The 23,525-nt window shown below is 40.3% G+C and overlaps 2 protein-coding genes and 1 long non-coding RNA gene across 5 annotated transcripts; 2 read left to right on the top strand and 1 right to left on the bottom strand.

Annotated features, from left to right (window-relative positions):
* Positions 1–191: 191 nt before the first annotated feature.
* On the bottom strand, positions 192–3,776 carry LOC138049099 (uncharacterized). Of its 3 annotated transcripts, none has more exons than XR_011132293.1 (4): positions 3,620–3,776; positions 2,641–3,094; positions 1,675–1,954; positions 192–1,149 (listed from the first exon to the last, which is right to left on the bottom strand). It is a non-coding gene; the product is annotated as an uncharacterized lncRNA (long non-coding RNA). The 3 variants fall into 3 exon arrangements; XR_011132292.1 differs by having other exon boundaries at positions 1,675–1,925; XR_011132294.1 differs by having other exon boundaries at positions 1,675–1,925; positions 2,641–3,077.
* LOC138049093 (uncharacterized) lies at positions 2,009–20,308 on the top strand. The gene is made up of 6 exons (XM_068895220.1): positions 2,009–2,125; positions 2,651–2,777; positions 4,039–4,095; positions 4,617–4,744; positions 15,192–16,101; positions 16,936–20,308. Exons 5-6 carry the CDS (start codon positions 15,975–15,977, stop codon positions 20,292–20,294), a joined length of 3,486 nt encoding a protein of 1,161 aa, XP_068751321.1. The 5' UTR covers positions 2,009–2,125; positions 2,651–2,777; positions 4,039–4,095; positions 4,617–4,744; positions 15,192–15,974; the 3' UTR covers positions 20,295–20,308.
* Positions 20,301–20,924, top strand: LOC138050144 (uncharacterized; the record flags this gene model as incomplete). The annotated part of the gene is made up of 1 exon (XM_068896606.1): positions 20,301–20,924. A coding segment is annotated over one exon (624 nt), but the record flags the coding sequence as incomplete, so codon positions are not given.
* Positions 20,925–23,525: the final 2,601 nt, after the last annotated feature.

Here is a 23,525-nt window from a genome sequence, read left to right as displayed (position 1 = left end):
TTCTTTTCTGAGAATAGAGTGACAGTGACATCATTTGTGTGTCAATGCCCATCTTCAGTATGCAAATGTCCTAATGCAGGAGTGAAAGTCATAAACAGCATTCCTTTCACTTTCATCTGCAGTTTATACTGATTGTGCGTTATTCATCGATTTTCCTACACTTGAGGTCGTTCTTTGAGGTGCGTACTGTCTTCCTTATGCATCTTTTCAATATGAAAATCACAGCTAAGCGTTTTATTGAGAAGACGAGATCACTTCCGACATCATGACGTATTAACGGCGACTACCTTCTTGTAGATGTTTGCTTACACTTATACATGTACATTATGTTAGCGGTAATTTTATAGTAACAACAATGATGTAATCTGATTATGTGCAGTTGGGGTGCTTAGCCATGTTCTGTTTGATTTGAAACATTTCTTCCACTGCCCTTCGTTGCAAAGCGCACTTCAGCTTGTCCATAGGGAAAGTATCATGGTAAATTAAAATGATACACGATTCTTTAATTTTCCCATTTCATCACATTTAAACCAACCTTATTACAAACTATGGCAACCCAACTTCGAGTTGAGTCTACTTTTCTTAGAGACAAAAACGCCCTAAAAGTCGGCGTCAAGTTATTTTTTGTGCACAAGCAAATGGATTGTTTAATTTGAATTATTTGGTAATCTTTAGTAACAATGAATCATGCTTACTCTGCCATAGGCCGCACATTACGTCGACTCCAAACAGTGTTGTAGTTCTAATGTTGATGTTAGTGCACCAATTGATTGAAGAACTGTCGTGAGAAGACAAGCAAAATATTCAAGGGAATCGCCCGCAGTTCTAGAAGGTGAGTAGTTTATTCTGGCCATTTGCTTTCTCTAGGTCTTGTATCTAAGACTGCACCAAATAGCATCATGTAATTTTTTTTTTCCAATCAGCTGATCGTCTTGAATTATTTCTGGCTGCATATCTCAACTGGGTTGTTGGTGGGCAATCTCGTCCCAAAAGTCCACTTTTCTTTAGCAGCTGCACTGCATGGTGCCACTGTCGTATGCAAAATTAATAACCACTGAAACGCACAAACAGTGATTCAATTTCCTCAAGAAAGCAAAGCAAAACCGCCAAAATACCACTACAGCTACAGCATCTACAATGGAGATAAACCTGAAATTCAATGCATGGTGTAAGCGAAGTGACATCCATTTTGGTGGCTCATTTCTAGCCAGTCTCTTAAATGTCAGAGACCACCAAATTATCGTTGTGTATTTGAATATTTTGAAGAAAACTTGCCTTAAGATGAGAGGAACTGCACTGGTTGTGTTTATTTGCTTCACGAATTATCAAATCGGGAGTATTTTCATAATACCCTGCCAGATCGAAGACATGTCCTGAAAAAACTAGATACGCGGCTATGAAGTCGGTTAGGCCCAGGAAAGATTACTGCAGGAAAGATTATCTCTAAGGCTTTTTTCTGCACACCCTCAATTAGGAGGCTAAGATATTCCGGCAAATTTGCCCAAACTGGGACCTCCAACACTGAACGGATCAGGCTGGAGTACACCAGAACTAAATCCCCTTCCATCACATCTGACTTCTTCAAACAACGCAGTGCGTAAAGGCGTTTGCGCGCTCTCTGAGCAATGTACTCGCAGTGCGTGCTCCAGCATAAATTATCAGTAACATACACACCAAGCAACTTATACGTGTGGCCGCGCTCGATTTCGGATCCAGAAAGCTGCAAAGGAGGAGGATGGTGCGGCTTGTAGTGTAAGAAATCAATAAACATCTCACTGCACTCCAACGGGTTGAGGCTCATTCCATGCTCACTAGCACATGTGCAAATATCTCTTGCAATGAACGGCTAAACCAAGTGATCTTGGATCGCACACCCCAAGGCGATCGATGGGTCGTTCAAGCGTCACGGAAACGTGACTTCATGACTGTTGATCAAATGACGATACGAGTTTTTCTGAGAATAGAGTGACAGTGATATTATTTGTGTGTCAATGCCCATCTTCAGTATGCAAATGTCCTAATACAGGAGTGAAAGTCATAAACAGCATTCCTTTCACTTTCATCTGCAGTTTATACTGATTGTGCGTTATTCATCGATTTTCCTACACTTGGGTCGTTCTTTGAGGTGCGTACTGTCTTCCTCATGCATCTTTTCAATATGAAAATCACAGCTAAGCGTTTTATTGAGGAGACGAGATCACTTCCGACATCATGACGTATTAACGGCGACCACCTTCTTGTAGATCTTAGCTTACACTTATACATGTACGTTATGTTAGCGTAATTTTATGGTAACAACAATGATGTAATCTGATTATGTGCAGTTGGGGTGCTTAGCCATGTTCTGTTTGATTTGAAACATTTCTTCCACTGCCCTTCGTTGCAAAGCGCATTTGAGCTTGTCCATAGGGAAAATATCATGGTAGATTAAAATGATACACGATTCTTTAATTTTCCCATTTCATCACATTTAAACTTACCTTATTACAAACTATGGCAACCCAACTTCGAGTTGAGTCTACTTTTCTTAGAGACAAAAACGCCCTAAAAGTCGGCGTCAAGTTATTTTTTGTGCACAAGCAAATGGATTGTTTAATTTGAATTATTTGGTAATCTTTAGTAACAATGAATCATGCTTACTCTGCCATAGGTCGAACATTACGTCAACTCCAAACAGTGTTGTAGTTCTAATGTTGATGTTAGTGCACCAATTGATTGAAGAACTGTCGTGAGAAGACAAGCAAAATATTCAAGGGAATCGCCCGCAGTTCTAGAAGGTGAGTAGTTTATTCTGGCCATTTGCTTTCTCTAGGTCTTGTATCTAAGACTGCACCAAATAGCATCATGTAATTTTTTTTTTCCAATCAGCTGATCGTCTTGAATTATTTCTGGCTGCATATCTCAACTGGGTTGTTGGTGGGCAATCTCGTCCCAAAAGTCCACTTTTCTTTAGCAGCTGCACTGCATGGTGCCACTGTCGTATGCAAAATTAATAACCACTGAAACGCACAAACAGTGATTCAATTTCCTCAAGAAAGCAAAGCAAAACCGCCAAAATACCACTACAGCTACAGCATCTACAATGGAGATAAACCTGAAATTCAATGCATGGTGTAAGCGAAGTGACATCCATTTTGGTGGCTCATTTCTAGCCAGTCTCTTAAATGTCAGAGACCACCAAATTATCGTTGTGTATTTGAATATTTTGAAGAAAACTTGCCTTAAGATGGGAGGAACTGCACTGGTTGTGTTTATTTGTTTCACGAATTATCAAATCGGGAGTATTTTCATAATACCCTGCCAGATCGAAGACATGTCCTGAAAAAACTAGATACGCGGCTATGAAGTCGGTTAGGCCCAGGAAAGATTATCGCAGGAAAGATTATCTCTAAGGCTTTTTTCTGCACACCCTCAATTAGGAGGCTAAGATATTCCAGCAAATTTGCCCAAACTGGGACCTCCAACACTGAACGGATCAGGCTGGAGTACACCAGAACTAAATCCCCTTCCATCGCACCTGACTTCTTCAAACAACGCAGTGCGTAAAGGCGTTTGCGCGCTCTCTGAGCAATGTACTCGCAGTGCGTGCTACAGCATAAATTATCAGTAACATACACACCAAGCAACTTATACGTGTGGACGCGCTCGATTTCGGATCCAGAAAGCTGCAAAGGAGGAGGATGGTGCGGCTTGTAGGTCCTTGTAGTGTAAGAAATCAATAAACATCTCATTGCACTTCAACGGGTTGAGGCGCATTCCATGCTCACTAGCACATGTGCAAATGTCTCTTGCAATAAACGGCTAAACCAAGTGATCTTGGATCACGCACCCCAAGGCGATCGATGGGTCGTTCAAGCGTCACGGAAACGTGACTTCATGACTGTTGATCCAATGAAGATGCGAGTATGAGGTCATCTTCTTTTCTGAGAATAAAGTGACAGTGATATTATTTGTGTGTCAATGGCCATCTTCAGTACGCAAATGTACTAATGCAGGAGTGAAAGTCATAAACAGCATTCCTTTCACTTTCATCTGCAGTTTATACTGATTGTGCGTTATTCATCGATTTTCCTACACTTGAGGACGTTCTTTGAGGTGCGTACTGTCTTCCTTATGCATCTTTTCAATATGAAAATCACAGCTAAGCGTTTTATTGAGAAGACGAGATCACTTCCGACATCATGACGTATTAACGCCGACCACCTTCTTGTAGATGGTTGCTTACACTTATACATGTACATTATGTTAGTGGTAATTTGCAGTAACAACAATGATGTAATTTATGTGCAGGTGGGGTGTTAAGCCATGTTCTGTTTGATTTGAAACATTTCTCCCGCTGCCCTTCGTTGCAAAGCGCATTTGAGCTTGTCCATAGGGAAAATATCATGGTAGATTAAAATGATACACTATTGTTTAATTTTCCCATTTCATCACATTTAAACCAACCTTATTACAAACTATGGCAACCCAACTTCGAGTTGAGTCTCTTTTTCTTAGAGACAAAAACGCCCTAAAAGACGGCGTCAAGTTATTTTTTGTGCACAAGCAAATGCATTGTTTAATTTGAATCATTTGGTAATCTTTAGTAACAATGAATCATGCTTACTCTGCCATAGGCCGAACATTACGTCGACTCCAAACAGTGCTGTAGTTCTAATGTTGATGTTAGTGCACCAATTGATTGAACAACTGTCGTGATAAGACAGGCAAAATATTCAAGGGATTCGTCCCGCAGTTCTAGAAGGTGAGTAGTTTATTCTGGTCATTTGCTTTCTCTAGGTCTTATATCTAAGACTGCACCAAATGGCATCATGTAATGTTTTTACCAATCAGCTGATCGTTTTGAATTATTTCTGGATCCGTATCTCAACTGGGTTGTTGGTGGGCAATCTCGTCCCAAAAGTCCACTTTTCTTTAGCAGCTGCACTGCATGCGGCCACTGTCGTATGCAGAATTAATAAACACTGAAATGCACAAACAGTGATTCAATTTCCTCAAAAAATACCACTACTGCATCTACAATCAGGGCCGTAGCCAGTATGAGTCATTTTTTTGGTGATTCTTTAAAATAAAGGGTGACTGCAGTGTTGTCTTTAAAGTGTACTCATCATAAACACCTAGAAACCCTACGTAGTGAATTTAACCATAGACATTGCCTCAGTCATAATTTTTTTCTGGCTACGGCCCTGACAATGAAGATAAACCTGAAATTCAATGCATGGTGTAATCGAAGTGACATCCATTTTCGTGGTTCATTTCTAGCCAGTCTCTTAAATGTCAGACCACCAGATTATCGTTGTGTATTTGAATATTTTGAACAAAACTTGCCTTTAGATGAGAGGAACTGCACTGGTTGTGTTTATTTGTTTCACGAATTATCAAATCGGGAGTATTTTCATAATACCCTGCCAGATCGAAGACTGTCGTGAAAAAACTAGATACGCGGCTACGAAGTCGCATTTATTTGATAAATATAGTTGGTATTATTGAATATGAAGTGTAATTCTGAGTGGATACGCGGATACGCGGATACGTGGATACGTGGAGTGGGCAAGTCCCTCTCTTTCTTGAGAAATGGTAAGTATATTTCTGAGTGGATACATGGATACGCAGCGAAAAAAGACCCACCATTGCTTTAGAGGGTACGTACATGTATAGTTCTTGTTTGTGGCGGACAGAAAATTGATGGGAATCTGTCACATTGAATCTATAAATTTGTTTAGGAGGTATCCTTGGTAAGAAAGGCAACCACAGCGAGAAATCTCGAATAAATTAGCTGCATGATTTAATTAAAGAACATTCGAACAAGTTTGTCTTTTCTTCACACGATCTCAGTGGAAAAAGTGTAGTTAACGGAACCGTAAAATGAAAGCTAAACTTTTACAATTGTGCTTAGGCCTAATCGGGAATCGAGTGCTATTTCGAGAAAAGTGTAGTTAACCGAACCGTAAAATGAAAGCTAGAACGAGGCAATGTTGTAGACGCCACGTTTCAAGAAATATGGGTTATTGACCAAGCGTGATGTCAAGATAGCTGGATATTGGCCAAGTTCTTTTTTTGGGTGTACCGAGCGGGCATGCAGTATAGCTCCATCTTACCCACTTGGGCAGCCAATCACAGCGCGGGATTTGGTTCATCTTTCCTGCTCATGGAGCTAGTCAAATAATAACGCGGTATAATGCGCAGTAATTTGTCATTCAGTTTTATTCTGGTATATATTCTTCACACGATCTCGAAAACAAGTGTAAATTTTACAAGAGTGCTTAGGCCTAATCACTGAAACGAGCCCTCAGGCTTATTCAGGAATCGAGTGCTATTTTGAGAAAAGCGTAGTCAACTGAATTGTAAAATGACTTTTTCTCCGCTTACCGTCTTCTGACTTCAAAGTCGTCTCTTGGAAATAGATGCACTCTCTTTCAGTTTTGAAATGCGGGCATGTTAATCTTGATAATGCGTTTGGTATATCGCAGCGAAAAACATATTTCTGTGTGAGCCCTTGAAGTACCGCCGACATTGTTTTCCGGTCACACTTGGCATATTTCAATCTCGTAGCCAAGGATCCGTGACCGGTATGGACCTAGTATGTACATGTAAGACATGGAACATGTGCAAACTCAAAAAATGTAAAAGGCAGAGCTTACAAACTTAACGGAATGCTGTCAAATAACAATAAGCTTCTCGTTCACTTGATAAAATGGTTGATATTTTAATAAAATTGAAACAAATATGACAAAAAAATTCTTGCTCACTTAACAATATGTATAGGTGATCACACGATTCCAGGTGCAATTTGGTCGTCTTAGAAAAAATTTACAAGTGCTTACTAATTCCAAATTGCACCAGAAAAATCATGTGATTACGCACGCGTATCACACAATCAGGGAAAATTTGCAGATTTGCGCCATCTAGGGCGCGCGCTTGATTTGAAAACAAAAGATTTAATGTTTATTAGCCAATCATAATCCAGAATTTCGCTGTGTAATTTGCACTGGTATTACACTTTTTGCACTGGTGTATTACATTTTTTGCACTGACACTGTTACACTTTAACTACACTGCTCTCAACCAAATCAGAATCTAGTAATGATTTCATGTATGTAATTAGAACAAGTTTAAAACTTTTTAAAATGGTTACAGCCCTAAAATCTGCAATAATTGCATTTTACAAGTTTGTAACTTGTTTATACTGTTAAGTAAGAAACTATTTTATTATATTTGTTTCAATTTTATTAAAGTATTAGTCATTTTATTATGTTTGTTGAGCAACCTAGGGTCCCTCTTCTTTTCTCTCTCTCTCTCTCTCTCTCTCTCTCTCTCTCTCTCTCTCTCTCTCTCTCTCTCTCTCTCTCTCTCTCTCTCTCTCTCTCTCTCTATGTTTGTTGAGCAACCTAGGGTCTCTCTTCTCTGCCTCCACAATGGAGGCAGAGAAGAGAGACCCTGGGAATGAGGTTGGTTTTTGAGCAGTTTTAATTATTGTGTTTGTTAGCATTCCTTTAAGTTTGTTAGCTCTGCCTATCAAAAAAATTGTTTGTCTTTTGTTATGTCCGTGTATCCCTGTTCGTCATTAATGATTTGTAAGCAAGGTTTAGAGTTTGTTCGCCTCTCATTAAGTTCGGGTGCCATTAATTAACTTAGAGTTCATTTCATCAAGTTTGCGTTTGTCTGCAACTTATTAAGTTTGTAGGGTCTCTCTTCTTCCCTTCCTTTTGGTTGATGAGGTCGACTTTCAAGCTCTGCAGGACGGCTGGATACCATAAGAAGAAACTTATTTTACGTGCCAACAACACTTTTTTCTGGAATCTGCATCCTATTTATTTACAAAGGCTGTGTTTATTCAAAATGCACGTGAATTAAGTGAAATTCGGGATACTCACTCATCGTTAAACGTTAACAGCATAGTATTGGCTTTGATCACCTCTCAGTATTCATCTAAAACAAGGAAAAAATAAACCTGAAGACGTCGCGTCAACCCCTTCAATTAACAGATGAATGAAGGGGTAGTTTCTAAAGAAACTGTGGTGCTGCGTCGGTGGGGAAGTAGTATACAAAATTTTGGTTTTATCAACGGAGTTGATAATGTAAATTGGCCACCGTACAGAGATTCTAAAAGCTGACGTTTCGAGCGTTAGCCCTTCGTCAGAGCGAATCGAGGGATTATGGGTTACGTGTAGTTTTTATAGTAGAGCAGGAGCTACGCTATTGGTGGTAACATGGCAACGTGAAAAATAGGAATATATTAGTTAAATGAAAAGCGTTCGTTAATACCATGAGGATTAAGGTTGCCGATTTGAAAGATGAATTTTTGTTCCAGATTCTTACGGCTTTCCGTCGTACCTAGATGTAGGGAAAGGCCGCAGATAGCCATGTGTTTTTTGGAGTGGTTAGGCAGATTAAAATGGCGAGCGACTGGCTTGGATGCATCCTTGTCATTCTTCTCAACATCGCGAAGGTGTTCGCGGAATCGGTCACCTAGTCGTCTACCTGTCTCACCAATGTATAATTTATTGCATAACGTGCAGGCATGTGAAACGATCGGTGATCTTAACAGATCGCTTAGGTCCCGATATCTTGCTAGTGTTAACAATGAAAAGACAAGTTTTGCATCGTGAGCGCGCGCATTTGAAAGTGCCGGGTTGCTCGTTAGTTTTGAGCGCGCTTCTAACTAAAAAGTTGCCTACGTTTTTGTCGCGTTTGAATGAAATAAGTGGAGGTTGCGAAAAGATTCTACCAGTCTCGGGATCATTTTGGAGTAATTTAAAATTACTAAGAATGATGCTTTTGACTGCGTGATTATGAGGATGGAAAGTGAGGGTGAATGGAATTCTGTCATTCTTATCTTTTTGTGACGTTTGCAGTGATGACTGTCGATCAAATTGTTGGGCGCGATGATGGCCCGCTTTGACCACAGAGACAGGATAGCCACGTTTTTCGAAGAACTGGCACATCTCCTCTGATTTGCTGGAAAAATCGGAGTCATCACTACATAGACGTCGAAGTCTAAGAAATTGAGAATAAGGGATGGAGTTCTTGACATGTGATGGATGTGACGATGAATACAACAAATAACTGTGTGAATCAGTAGGTTTGTAGTGCACACTAGTACATAGCACGTTGCCTCTAATAGAAACTTTGATATCCAGAAAAGCCAATGAAGTTTCCGAAATTTCCCAGGTATATTTAAGAGCCGGATGAAAAGAGTTGACGGAGGTTATAAATTGATCGAGTTCTTCTCTGCTGGATGAAATAGCGCCGATGCAGTCGTCCCTTTTTTGTTTGGATCAGATATTTAAAATACGGAATAAATTCTTTTACCATTACTCGCGGCTTTGTTTAAAACGTTCTGCGACTAAATAAAAAGAAATTAAAGGATTAAATTGATGATTACATAACTCCCTTGTTTCGTTATTTCTTAGTGTCCCCAAGCCTGAAAACAAAAAACTGAAATAGCCGTGTTCCTGTCCCAAACTAAACCTGAAGGAATTAACTCTTTACCAGCGACTGTGGGTTTGCTTAATAATAACATAACGATAACGATCATAATAATAATAATAATAATAATAATAATAGCAAAGAGAAAACATCACTAAAGCAAGAGAAGTACCACTACTCATTTACAGGAATTACGAATTTATATCAGAACTATAGAGTGTCTCAAATCAACATTGTACTTGACTTCCTAGGAGGATATCACGATATCTAGAGAAAGACCTTACTGATCTAACTAAGAGCAAAAAACAAATTGACTTCGTAATCAAAAAATGTCAAAAATGGATTGTGTCAAACAACAATGAAACTGTTGAAGAATTCGACGGATATAAGAATTGAGAAAACCTACTTCAGTATGTCCAATATGAAGGTAAACAGAAAAGCCTAGGTTATGCCCACATTGCTGTAAATAACTATACAAAGGAACAAATTAGTTGAGATACCATAAGAACTGCCCATCACACACCATCACTGGACTCGTTGAGCTATACGAGCAACTCTTACCAACGCGAGCACGAGTCAGATGACCCACACAAGCGCGGAAGGTAAGGTGAGGTGCAGATTATGTGGCAAGGCCCCAGAGAGTGTGGCTCATATCTTGTTAGGATGTAGTGCGCTGGTCCAGGGCAAGTATCTCTCTAGGCACGAAGCAGGTACTGTGTTACGAGCTGTTGCACGATGAGGGACTTATAGACAGGTTTGTACCATCCTGGTACATTCCCGACAAGCCCAAGCCTGTGCATGAGTCAGAGAACGTTAAAGCTTATTGGGATGTCCCTATATACGCCGATCAACAAGAGGTTAGATTCAATAGGGTGGATGCACGTATTGTAAATCATAAGTGCAGTAGAGTTGCGACTTTGAAATGAGCTACCCGTGGGTTAAAAATAGGAAAAGAAAGGATGAGGAGAAGATTCTTAAAAGTACGGACCCTTTCGTTGGGAACTGAGGCAGCAGTAATTTTTTATTTTTTTTACTCCACGGCTCACAGGTTACGGTTTGCGCCCTGTGTAGCTTGATTAGAATGAATTGTAGCATACAGTTGAATCCTCTGCTATATAATAATAACAATAATAATAATAATAATAATAATAATAAGGACTCTTAAAAAAAAAAACTAATTACAATTCAGTTTTTATAGTACGTTTTGCGATTTGATTTCTTGGTAAAAAGACAGTATTACCTATCAATTATATACATAAAAAGAAATTATAAAATTGAGCTTTCTGCGACCTCAATGTCCATTACTCATTTCCCTGCGAAACACCTTAATTAAAAATCTCCAAGCGACATATAGTATATTATTTCACTTAACATATCACTTCAGGAAAATAAAATAAAATCACGAATAAAAAATAAAAATATATAAAATTGAGCTTTCTGCGACCTCAATGTCCATATCTATGTTATTAATGCCATTTGTGGTTCTTTTCAAAGTTTTTGAGCTACGTAAACATACAAGTGATGATCTGAGCAGGGAGCAGCAAGTTTTGTCCCTGATCCATGCCATTGTAGTGTGATATTGCTCTCCTTTCTTATATTTATTAGCTATCAACTCAGCGAGCCGGCTGTGATAGACCTTGCATTCATTACTCATTCCTCCGGTAGTTGTGAACACAAGGGGAGTAAAGGTTCCGTATTCTATTTCGTTCACTCTTTCAGCATATTTGCGTTTCGAGTCATCCTCGTGTAGCTTGTAGATGATAGAAAGTTCTAAATCTCTCTACGTATCTGCGTTAGGGAAACAGACCCTGACGTCAAAAAAGGCAGATCGTTGCTTTTCCCAAAATCCTCTAGCATGTATGTCAAGCCTTGCATCTGCAGCTTTATTTGCTCCTTTGCTTAGCTGTTCATTAGAGATCTCTTGAAGCAAAGGTTCGATTTCTACATCAGTACAGACTGAACTCAAAAGCTCAGCATCCAAATTCCGTAATTCATCATGGCGTTGTACAATAAATCCTCCACGTTTCCAAATGATTGCGTGTTTAACAGAGTACTCTTCACCACACACACATTTCGATGGAATATCGCTAAAAGTCCAGTTATAGCGTAATCGCAGAGCGTCCCTGAACTATCTCTTACGCTAAAGCCCATTTCGTTTAGTGGGATCATAGTTAACCATGTGAAGCCCCTTTCTCAGCAGCCAAATCCGAAGCTCTAGATGATTTTTTGAGCAGAGTGTCTTTGACCTTCCGCAGCTTATCTTTGGCTGCCTATTCTCTCTTACTACGACCTTCTTGCTGGGCTGATCTTACATCATTTTCTTCTGGTAGTTCACGTGATTGTGAAACAATCCTCCCAACAAGAAAGGCAGCTACCTTGATTGATGATGATCACTCAAGGCACGCTTCAGTACACGGGTTGGTTGTGACGGGGTGGAAGCCATATCATGTTACTATCGTTTGCATTGCATGCATGTTTTTTAATAGCTGGAATAAATACGTCTGAGATGGCTTTCTCCAGTGGCTCTAGAAGATCTTGAATATCTGGTAGCGTCCGAAGGAAGTATGTCCAGCGATGTTTCAATCCAAATATGTAGGCAGCATAACACGCTTGGGGCTGTGATAATGCAAATTCACCTAGCTTGGGAACTTCGCTAACCCAAGTTTCCACTTTCTCTGAGATGATGATGATGAGGACGACGACGACGACGATGATGATGATAATAATAATAATAATAATAATAATAATAATAATAATAAAAAGCATGAGAGGGGCCTGCTACATTTATATGGAAAAGTAATCAAGCAAATGGATACAAGCAGCCTGGGAAAGCACGGGTGATACTGGTAGTCCACTGGGCAATAGAACGCCAATTAATTGAATGCAGAGGAGTGAGACAAAGGACACGTGGTGCATGGAGAACACTGTTACAAAGTTGGTGTGGGACTTTGAATTCCGTTTACGAAAAACTAACAATCCAGTCCAGCGACCAGATTTGACATTAGAGGAGAAACAAAAGAAAATAATTTGGATTTGTGACGTGGCATGCCCACAAGTAGAATACATCGAGACCAAGGCAAACGAGAAAAGAACAAAGTACCAGCAGTTGGCCTTTGAAATGAGAGAGAGAGAAAGAGAGAGAGAGAGAGAGAGAGAGAGAGAGAGAGGCTAGCCGAGCGAGGAAGATGGAGTGATGCTGCCCGCTCGAGATTTCTCGCTTGGTCCCACAAGATCAAAGAACGTTTTTTGGTGTTTTAAGTCATACAATAAATCCTCGTTGTTTTTTTGCGTGTTTATGGACACGCAAAAAAGGAACTTGGCCAATATCCAGCCATCTTGACGGAACAAGCTTGGTCAATAATACTACAAATATATGTTACGTACAAATTTAAGACAATCTGAAAAAGCTACTGTAGTTATTATTTACATTGTGACTACTATAAGTAAGAAACTCAGTAGTGATTAATCGGACCTAATTAATTACGAAAGGAGCAGCGTTTTTTATCGAAGGTAATGCTCTTGATTTCTGATTTATTAATTACTCAGCGGTTCTAAGTGTTTCTTGCAGCATGTTCCAGTGTTCGCTGGCAGAGTAGCAAAACGAGTGCAAGCCATGTTTGGTCGATTTCACTCTAGGGATGCTAAGGCAGCGTATGCCACGCAGTTTCATAAGAGGAGATCAATAGCTCGTTAATTTATCAAGGGGCTAGACTGTGAAAAGATCGATGGATTCTACGTGTATTCTACGATTGTGTAGACTAGGTCGATTAATTGTTGGTTTTCACTCACGTGATCAACACTCATGTTTTTCAACGAAAACAATAGAAAACGTTTGCATAGTAATAGAGTTAAATTCCCGGAGGATTTGGTCGGGGATCCAACATAGCCGCCGTTTCTTTGTTTAGGGCCACAACATGGCGGCCGTGACGTCATTTGAAAACCGATAATATTTTCTAAACGTGTATCGTACCAATCATGATAGTCACTAAAACTGAATAAAACGTAAGCATCTCTCGTTGATCTCAAGTTTGCGGTAAGGATGCCAGATAATTGAACAGTAATTGAGGCAAGAGAAAAGGAAAGAACTTAGCACAGGTAGGAGATGTTTATGGGGCTTCAGCACGTGCAGTTGGTTATCAACTCAGATACATGCTCATCGAAATTGAGGTCACTGTCAATAGTGACACCTAGCAGCTTCATGGAATGACTGATGTTAATACTTTTACCATTTGAGATAAAACAGAATGTTGCAAGGACACTAGAGCGACATTTGTTGACATTAAAACACATGCCGTTAAAAAAGATCGTCTTGCATTTCCGCAGCATGCATCTCAACTAAGGGTAAAAATAGGTAAAGTCACTTTATTTAGCGTCGTAAGTTCCTTCAGCTGCGAGGCCGGTATCAATGCCGTTAAAAAAGATCGTCTTGCATTTCCGCAGCATGCATCTCAACTAAGGGTAAAAATAGGTAAAGTCACTTTATTTAGCGTCGTAAGTTCCTTCAGCTGCGAGGCCGGTATCAATGGAACCTGAGAGTGCTCCCTTTACCCCCTCCCTCTGTCAGTGCTGCGTTTTACGGGTATCTAAAGCTATAGCTTCGAATTGATTTTCACGGATCAGAGGAAAGTCGAAACAGACGTTGGAGTCACCGAGGATTGAACTGGGGACCTCTTGCTCGGAAAGCCACGCACTAATCAACTGAGCAACGCCTGCTCCTCAGAATGAAAGGAAATATACAAAATATTATTCATAAATTTGCTAAAAAGTAAGAGTCCGAGTATTGATCCTTGGAGGACACCTTGAACAATTTTTAACCAATCTGAAAAAGTGTTCCCAACTTTAACCTTCTGAAACCTATCATCGGGATAGCTTTCCATCAGTAGAATGCTATCCTCGAATAGACCATAAAATGTAAATGTAAATGCTTTGTGTATACAGTAATACACTTGGCTATCAAGGTAGTTCACAGGCACCGGCACTTTTAATAAACCCCCAACTGAAAGGAGGGAACCAGTTAACTATTTACAAAGCGAGGTAGGGTTGATACCGGGACAACCGTAAACAAATCTAAACCAGAGGTGAAAACGGGATTTGAACTAGGGGCAACGTAAACGCAAGCAAACCCAACGCCTTAACCAATGGACCACTGGGCTATAAGCTTCGCGTTAGGGTTGGTCGCATTTTTCTCAGGTTCTCTGTCCACTCGGCTAACTCTTACATAAGCTATAGTTTTTGTGTCTAGAAACAATTGACTGTTTCACTGATTTCTGATTTAATTGAAAAAGGATTGACTGTAATGTCGAAAGGCTAATTGGATCTTTGTAATCTGCATTCAAATTTCTCCAAACTAGAGTAGCGTCAGGATATGCCCTTAATTTACGGATTGACCATGAGATCTTTTTAAGTATGTCGACACTATACCAGATATCTCTTGCGCCGAAAGGAAAAAGCATATCGGATAGGGCTTTTGTTTACAAACAAAACGTTTTCGGCCCGGTTTCTGCGACGGATAAACTATACGCCGCTTCAGCTGAAAATGAATCGTCATCATGAACGGATAGGTTTCTGTGTTGTCTGCGACACAGAGAGAGTAATGGAACTCATTCCCTCTCTACCTTTGAAAAAAATCTGTTTCAGACATCAAAGCTTTTTCTTCTCAAGCGAAAAACATTAATGAGGAAATAATATTTTCAGTCTTTCCCCGTAAGAGAAGAATGAAATTAAATCCGCTTATTGTATTTATTCATTTATCTTTTATTTAGATCCTTTGTGGCAATGCTTTTTATTAGCACCAATTCGTGATGTCCTTGCACCCTTATCGTGACGAGGAGTTAAATCATTTCAAGTGTTGGTCCCTGGTTTTAAATGAATTCCCAAAGGCTTTACGTCAGACTTTTAAGACGATGTGGGACAGCACTATTGGGCATCGCCCTGGCTTTCAGCTTTGGGATGACTCCACTGCTGTGAGAAATCTCTTTGTATCTACAGAGGGAGGTACAACTAAAGTTCCTACCCACCGGTCGTATAATGAATGGGATTGCACCGCCTTATTCCAAGCTACCATCTTTGCAAAGTCTTTCAGTATTCATTCCAAAACCCTCGCTGATTTCTATGTGAAGCCCTGTGCTGTTCCTTATGGAAGTTTCCATGGATCTGTGTTGAGTCCAGTAGGAGATAATGACGAAACCTTTGCACTGGCTATTGATCAGCTTCGGCGATTGAGGAATGCATTTTGTCACTCTTCTCGCTTAGAGATGGACAAAGCAACATTTCACCGTAACATTCAATACGCTAAAGAAGCGTTCAAAGCTCTGGGAATTTCAACTGCATCGATTGATGCAATTGGAAGTTTGACTGCGTCTGACTTTCCAACAACAAAAGTACGTTTGTAGGAACAGCATGCAAGGGAAGAGAATCAAGCATACATAACATGTTTAGAGAGTAGAAATGCAGATTTCGAAGAGATAAGGGATTTCTTAACAGGCATAAAACAGAACGTGGAGATCCTCGCTGCTAACAAAGACGAGGTCACTAGGTTGGAACAAATGATAGACGACTGGAAAACAGAGCAAAGGGAATGCAATCTGGCAGGCGAAAAGGTTTCTGCAAGGGTAGCGGAGGATATGATTTCAGCTGTGGAAAACTTGAGGATGCAACTGGAACGGAATAAAGGTAAAAATAGGACTTAACTGTTTTTAAGCCTCTTTTTACAACAGCAGGAGATAGCAATAGGCGTGACATGCAAAACACACTGTCAATGAAAAGATGATAACAAGACAGGCAGATCTTCCAGGTAGCAAAGAAGCCATATCTCGTTTGGTTTAAAGTAAAAGTAAAGTAACCATAGTTAACGTCGATAACTCGTAACAGTAATTAAATTGACAAACCTGAGGTCGACGGTGCGCTCATTTTACTCCCCCCTCTCCATCAGTGCTCCGTTTTACGGGTATTTAAAGCTACTTAGCTACACGGAAAGGAAACTGAGAAGTCGAAATAAGGATGCGAGATCCGAGAATCGAACTCAGAACCTCTTGCACTAAGGCCGTGCTCTAACCGACTGTGCTATTGTTGTTAGTCACATAAAATAAACGAAACTCTTAGTTATTAAATTTGTTCCGCAGCTAATATAAGCTAATGAGAGCCATAGGTTTATTTCTGAGATGGCGTCACAAACTAATTTTCTTTCCTTATTATAACGAGATAATCTATGAAGTGAAGAGATATTTGTTCAGTGACGTAATCTCAGGAACGTGGCCAATATTCCATAGGGTCTGTATTTGGTTTAAACGACTACAAAGCATTGAAAAAGAAACGGGAAATATGTCTACTGTGGGTGACAATTTATCCTGATTACGAGTAACACTTCAGATTATATGCACGAATTTGAGATACTGTTTGTTTTTAATTCTTGATATCTTCTCTTCAGTTTATAAAGTCTCAATGAGACAAAGGATATCCAAAAAAATAGGCAATGTCTACTATGTGTTTTACTTTTACATTACAAAGACATCAAGCCAACACTCCCAAGATCTTGTCTTCCTTCAATGGTTCCAAACTTTACTGGCCGAAAGAGTGAATGCCAAGAGATCGTGGACATCGTGAGTTCCGACCACACTCGGATCGTGACGATCTGGGGCTCACCTGGATTCGGAAAGACATCGGTTGGAATAGCGGTGGGCCACCAACTACAATCTCAAGGGTTTCCTGTTTATTTCCTTTCATTACGAGGACTTCAGACAAAGGCAGATCTAACATCGAAGCTTTTCAGCCTTGTAAGGCAACCGACCACTTCGATTCAGAGATCAATCCCTCAGCTTCTGTCCTTTGAAGATGATCTAATTGAGACCCTCGGCAACATTTCAGATTCCCTCGTATTTATTCTTGATAATGTAGATGATCTACTAGAGAGTGGCATTCCAAAAGTAAAAGAAGACGTCCTGCAACTATTTGAAGAAATTCTTGCGCGAAATGAGAAGATAACTCTGGTGGTGACCACACGAGAATCATTTGAGTTTATGAACTTGAATTTCCAAGGTCACAGATCAATAAGAATAAGGCCACTGGATGACACCTCATCTCATACCCTAGTTCTCGAATTAGTGCCAAATGCTAGTCCGGATGACTGCGCAAGAATTGCTCAAATATGTGGGTGTGTGCCTCTTGCAATGAGGTTAATGTGCTCTTTAGTTTGTGAAGATGATGTGCATCCAAGTCAGTGTTTGATTGAGTTCATTGAGTCCGCAACAGAAAGTATCGTCGACATCTTGGACAATCCAGATTATCCGTCTAATCAAAGGTTGCAGTTCCTATATGAATCGTCCTTCCTCAGACTTTCCCCAGCAGAAAAAGAAGCATTTGTGTCTTTGTCTGTTCTTTCGGGATGTTTTACCATGGATCTCGCCACAACGGTAATGAATATTACGGGGGAGATTGAGGCTAAGAAAATGTTGCAAAGACTCCGAAGAAAATCACTTCTCGATTCAAACTCCCAGCCTGGAACATTCACAATGCACAAGCTCCTTCAATCATTTGCTAGAGAAGCGGGAGAACAGCGACTGCAAGAAATAGTGGCAAATGCAAAGTGCCGCTTCCATGCGCATTATATTTCTCGTTTCGAGAAATTGAATGATGAGTTTCTAAATGGTTATTCCACGGATGCATTCATCGCATTCTATGAGGAAAAGCAGCATTTTATGGAAAGCCTAGAAGACGGTTGCACAGATTCCAGGATAGCCGAGAATGTTGTTAAAGTTTTGATAAAAGCAGAGTTGTTTCTAGATTCGTTGTTTTGGTGTTATAGTGAAGCACACAATTTTAATAATATCTACGATTTGGCATTAAAGGCAGCCAATGCTCTGGGAAGTGCACATTACCAGAGATGTTTACTAACTTCTAAAGCGTTTAGTGAAATTACTTGGGGAGCAAAAGGAAGTGCAATACAACTTCTCAAGATGGCTTATGAAATCCAGTCGAAATCTCATCCAGTTTCTGATGATGAAAGGAGTAAATACTTGTGTTATTTTGGCATCTGTAAGCTTGTTATCGGCGAGGTTGAGAGCGGGATACAGTGCCTGCAAGAGGCTCTTCTTTTAATGCGTGGAACTGAAGAGCACAGAATTTTAAGGCTCATTGTTTGCCAAGTCATTGCTGTCTATTATCACTTCTTAAACGACCCATCTACCTCAAATTACTACTATAACAAAGCTTGCAAGGAATGCAGTTCCACCGCAGACGAGCAACTGATTGTTATTCCACCTCAGGGATGCAAAGGAAAAGAACCAAACAATAGCAAAAAGCTTCAAATAAACACTTGTAACTTGGGTAATTGGCCAATGCAATTCCTTGTTATATTTCACGTCAGGGAAGCAGCAAAGAATTTCTTCGACACTGACACCATGCAATTTGTAATCAACCCTGCCCTTCAAATATTACATGATCTCAAAATTAATTCAAAAACCCCTTTTCATTTGTTTCATTTTTGCCGTAATGCTGTCGCACTTCTGAGATCAACATTCACCGAAGAAGGTATTGTTGGATTAGGTTTCGAAGAATTCGTCGCGCGTCACCAAGCAACACTCGGGCAATTTAAATATAGCTCTTCAGCCCCAAAGGAGAACGAAGATTCAACCAGTTGTTCTCAACAATGCATTCAGCCTCTCGCAGCGTTCTACCTACAACTCGGTGATTTGCACCACAGCAAGAAGAACTACTCAAAGGCTCTTCATTTCAAAAAGTTTGCACTTGATATCCAAATAACAAGAAATAGACAAGATGCAAAAGAATTCTTAGCTCATAGCTACCGTTCACTCGGGGTGACACAGAATTCATTAGGTGATTTTACCTCTGCTCTGCAGTCTTTTCAACGGGCATTAGATGTGCGGATAAAGCTGTTCGGAGAGGATCATGCAAGCACAGCTGATAGTTACAATTCACTCGGGGTGTCACAGCATTCATTAGGTGATTTTACCTCTGCTCTGCAGTCAAAGCGACGGGCATTAGATGTGCGGATAAAGCTGTTCGGAGAAGATCATGCAAGTACAGCTGATAGTTACCATTCACTCGGAGTGACACAACATTCATTAGGTGATTTTACCTCTGCTCTGCAGTCAAAGGGACGGGCATTACATGTGCGGATAAAGCTGTTCGGAGAAGATCATGCAAGCACAGCTGATAGTTACCATGAACTCGGGGTGGCACAGCATTCATTAGGTGATTTTACCTCTGCTCTGCAGTCAAAACGACGGGCATTAGATGTGCAGATAAAGCTGTTCGGAGAAGATCATGCAAGCACAGCTGATAGTTACAATTCACTCGGGGTGACACAGCATTCATTAGGTGATTTTACCTCAGCTCTGCAGTCAACGCGACGGGCATTAGATGTGCGGATAAAGCTGTTCGGAGAAGATCATGGAAGCACAGCTGATAGTTACAATTCACTCGGGGTGACACAGCATTCATTAGGTGATTTTACCTCTGCTCTGCAGTCAAAGCGACGGGCATTAGATGTGCGGATAAAGCTGTTCGGAGAAGATCATGCAAGCACAGCTGATAGTTACAATTCACTCGGGGTGACACAGCATTCATTAGGTGATTTTACCTCTGCTCTGCAGTCAAAGCGACGGGCATTAGATGTGCGGATAAAGCTGTTCGGAGAAGATCATGCAAGCACAGCTGATAGTTACCATTCACTCGGGGTGACACAGCATTCATTAGGTGATTTTACCTCTGCTCTGCAGTCAAAGCGACGGGCATTAGATGTGCGGATAAAGCTGTTCGGAGAAGATCATGCAAGCACAGCTGATAGTTACCGTTCACTAGGGGTGACACAGCATTCGTTACGTGATTTTACCTGTGCTCTGCAGTGATAGCGAAGAGCATTAGATGTGCGGATAAAGCTGTTCGGAGAAGATCATGCAAGCATAGCTAAATGTTACCATGAACTCGGGGTGGCACAGCATTCATTAGGTGATTTTACCTCTGCTCTACAGTCAGACCGACGGGCATTAGATGTTAGGATAAAGCTGTTCGGAGAAGATCATGCAAGCACAGCTGATAGTTACCATTCCTTCGGGGTGACACAGCATTCATTAGGTGATTTTACCTCTGCTCTGCAGTCTAACCAGCGCGCATTAGATGTGCGGATAAAGCTGTTCGGAGAAGATCATGCAAGCACAGCTGATAGTTACAATTTACTCGGGGTGACACAGCATTCATTAGGTGATTTTACCTCTGCTCTGCAGTCTAACCAGTTGGCATTAGATGTGCGGATAAAGGTGTTCGGAGAAGATCATGCAAGCACAGCTGATAGTTACCATTCACTCGGGGTGACACAGCATTCATTAGGTGATTTCACCTCTGCTCTGCAATCAAACCGACGGGCATTAGATATGGGGATAAACCTGTTCGGAGAAGATCATGCAAGCACAGCTGATAGTTACCTTTTACTCTGGGCGACAGAGCATTCGTTAAGTGATCTACCTCTTTTCCGCAGTTAAAGCGACGGGCATAAATCTGTTCATACACCTTATTGCAAAATTGCCGCCATTTAAATAGTCTTTTGTTTTTATTCAAATTAGCCCTCGATTCCTCGTTCTTAAGCTTAAAATTCAAAAGAATATTTTATCTTGAACGAGGCAAAAAGGGCCAATTTGTATCCGCATAAATCAGCGGCCATTTTTGGAATAAGGTGTATACAAGCAATGCTGATAGTTACCACTTACTCGGGATGGCACAACATTTGTTGGTTGATTTTACCTCTTCTCTGCAGACTGTCCAAGGGGCAGTAGATGTGCAAATAAAACTGCATGTTTGGATCATGCAAGCACATCTGATAGCCTCGTTATCATTTACTCTGGGTGACAGCGTTCGTTAAATAACTTACCTCTACTCAATTTGCTTTCAATGTGGCGGGCATTAGATGTTAGGAGTTTGGAGAAAGCTATTTGGTAAGAATCACTTTAGCAGTTTTTTTTGGGATCGCGTGGAATGCGTTCCATAATTTCACTCTCAGCTTGTGTCCACGGTTTAATCAGACTGCTTGTAATATATAGCTAGAGAAAACGGTTTGAAGTAGATCTAAACTGTGGCTATAGTCACACAATATTTGAGCCAGTGAATACACTTGTTCTTCGCATTACCACATTATTTTTCCGATTTAATTATTCCGAATGTAATTGTTAAACGATAAAAATTGTAGCTTCGATTATTTCATTAAATTGCTTGGAATGGGTTAGTGTTTAAGAAGAAAACATTGCGAGTTAAATATAGTTAACGACGCGTTTTAGTACTTTTGTCATATCATTAAAATTAATTGCGTGCAACAAATGCTTCTGCAGCTAAAGTTAATTGTGCGTAACGAATGGTGTTGCAAGGGACAAAGCTTTTTAGAGTGAAGTGTGTTTATCATTTCTAGTAGTGTAAAGTTATCCTTATATTTATTAGTGAGTAATTCATGATTCAGGAAAGACTTGATCTTGTGTTAAAGTTATGGATATGTTAGGAGGCGCCACTTCAACAAAGGGGCCACATTGTCGCCAGGCAAAATGCACGTACTGGAAAACACAAGTGAGTTTACTCATAAAGGCTAAGTTTACTCACAAAGACGTTGCAACGTCTCTCAAGGAAACTTTCGTGCGTATAAAAAGGACTGTGTTGACAAGTGCTTCTAGTACGTGTTGTCGTGCAACTGCTGTACTCTTCGCTTGTGTTAGTAAATAAAGGCTGTAACGCTAAACTTAGCGGGCCGAATGTTCTTGTAATGTTGGGAAACAACCCCGTAGTACCATCATTATTGTTGTAGAAACTCCGATACCGTACTAATCCGTTAATCTCGCGTTGACGTTATTAGTTTAGGGTTTGGCTTAGCCATGTACATTAATTAGTTTTGCTAATCTCTTGTTTATTTCGGTTGGTTTAGTATTTGTTGCTTTAAGTTTATTAGTTGAGAAGTCACGTTCCGTATAGAAGGTTTAGGTTAGTGATCCTGGTCAACCAACAACTGCGATAGGTCTTAAATGATCTTGCTCAAGGCCTAACGGCACTGCAATTTTTAAGTCGTCGGCGTGGACCACGTTTCGTGCAGCCGTAGGTACACCTTCGTAGTTCATGTTAAGTAATGGACCAGCTAAAAGGTAGGCAGGAGTACGGCAAAACTCATTAAAAAGGTGCGAACAGTTAATTGTTAATTCCATTTAAATTGGCTCATCTCATTGGCTAATACCAAAAAAACCCGAAAAAACTAAGAACAAATTTTAAAAAAATCTCATTTTTAGGCCTTGTCTTTTCCCTACCCCTATTATCTGTCTCTTGGTGAAATTTGGCTTTTGCTCTATGCGCCAATTAGCACCACAAAATTATTGACCCTATTGCCGAGGGCTATTGTTTTCTGCCTGCTTCTTAGCTGAACCATTACTTACTCACCCCTTTTGTAGTTGACGTTATGGCGTTCTAAGCCTCTAATCCTTTGACCAATCGCGATGCGTTGCCTGGACCGGGAGCGCTATATAAGTAAACGAATCTTTCGGTCTAAGGTGCTCTTTGAACAAACTACTCGTTAGAGAACATCAAATAAAGTAGTGAACAGCAGGAGTGTTGAGGAGTCTTTCTTCCCCCAAAAGATTTCCTTCAACATAATGTACGAAAAATGAATAAGAGAAATCAGATAACTGCATTGTGCATTGTTTAAGCATGAACTCGTTTTTATGCATGGCTAGCTCTTATATGCTGTTAAACGTGTCGTAAGAAAGCTCTAAAACTTTCCATTTTATCGTAATTTGTGAGTAAAAAGCCCAAAAAAGGGGATTATATCACATAACCACGGGAAGAAGCCTTATTTTAACTTTGGCGAAGATTGCTCGTGGGATTTCATACATTGATTAGTGGAGATCTTGCAGGTTGCGTTAGATATATTTTTCAATCACTGCAGCGAGCTTTTGATATTTAGACAAAACGGTTTGAAGAAGATCTAGAAAAACACCAATTGTCTATTCTCTATTTTCGAATTCCCCATAATACACTTTGTTTGCCCCCCAAGTTTTGCATAAACTATTGTTTTCAAATGCTCTTGGAGACACTGCATATTCACAAGAGCAATTGAA

The sequence above is a fragment of the Montipora capricornis genome, chromosome 5 (genome assembly GCF_036669925.1).
Source record: "Montipora capricornis isolate CH-2021 chromosome 5, ASM3666992v2, whole genome shotgun sequence".
Classification (NCBI taxonomy): Eukaryota; Metazoa; Cnidaria; class Anthozoa; order Scleractinia; family Acroporidae; genus Montipora; species Montipora capricornis.
Note: the sequence above shows the minus strand (reverse complement) of the source record. Positions and strands in the feature narration are given on the sequence as shown.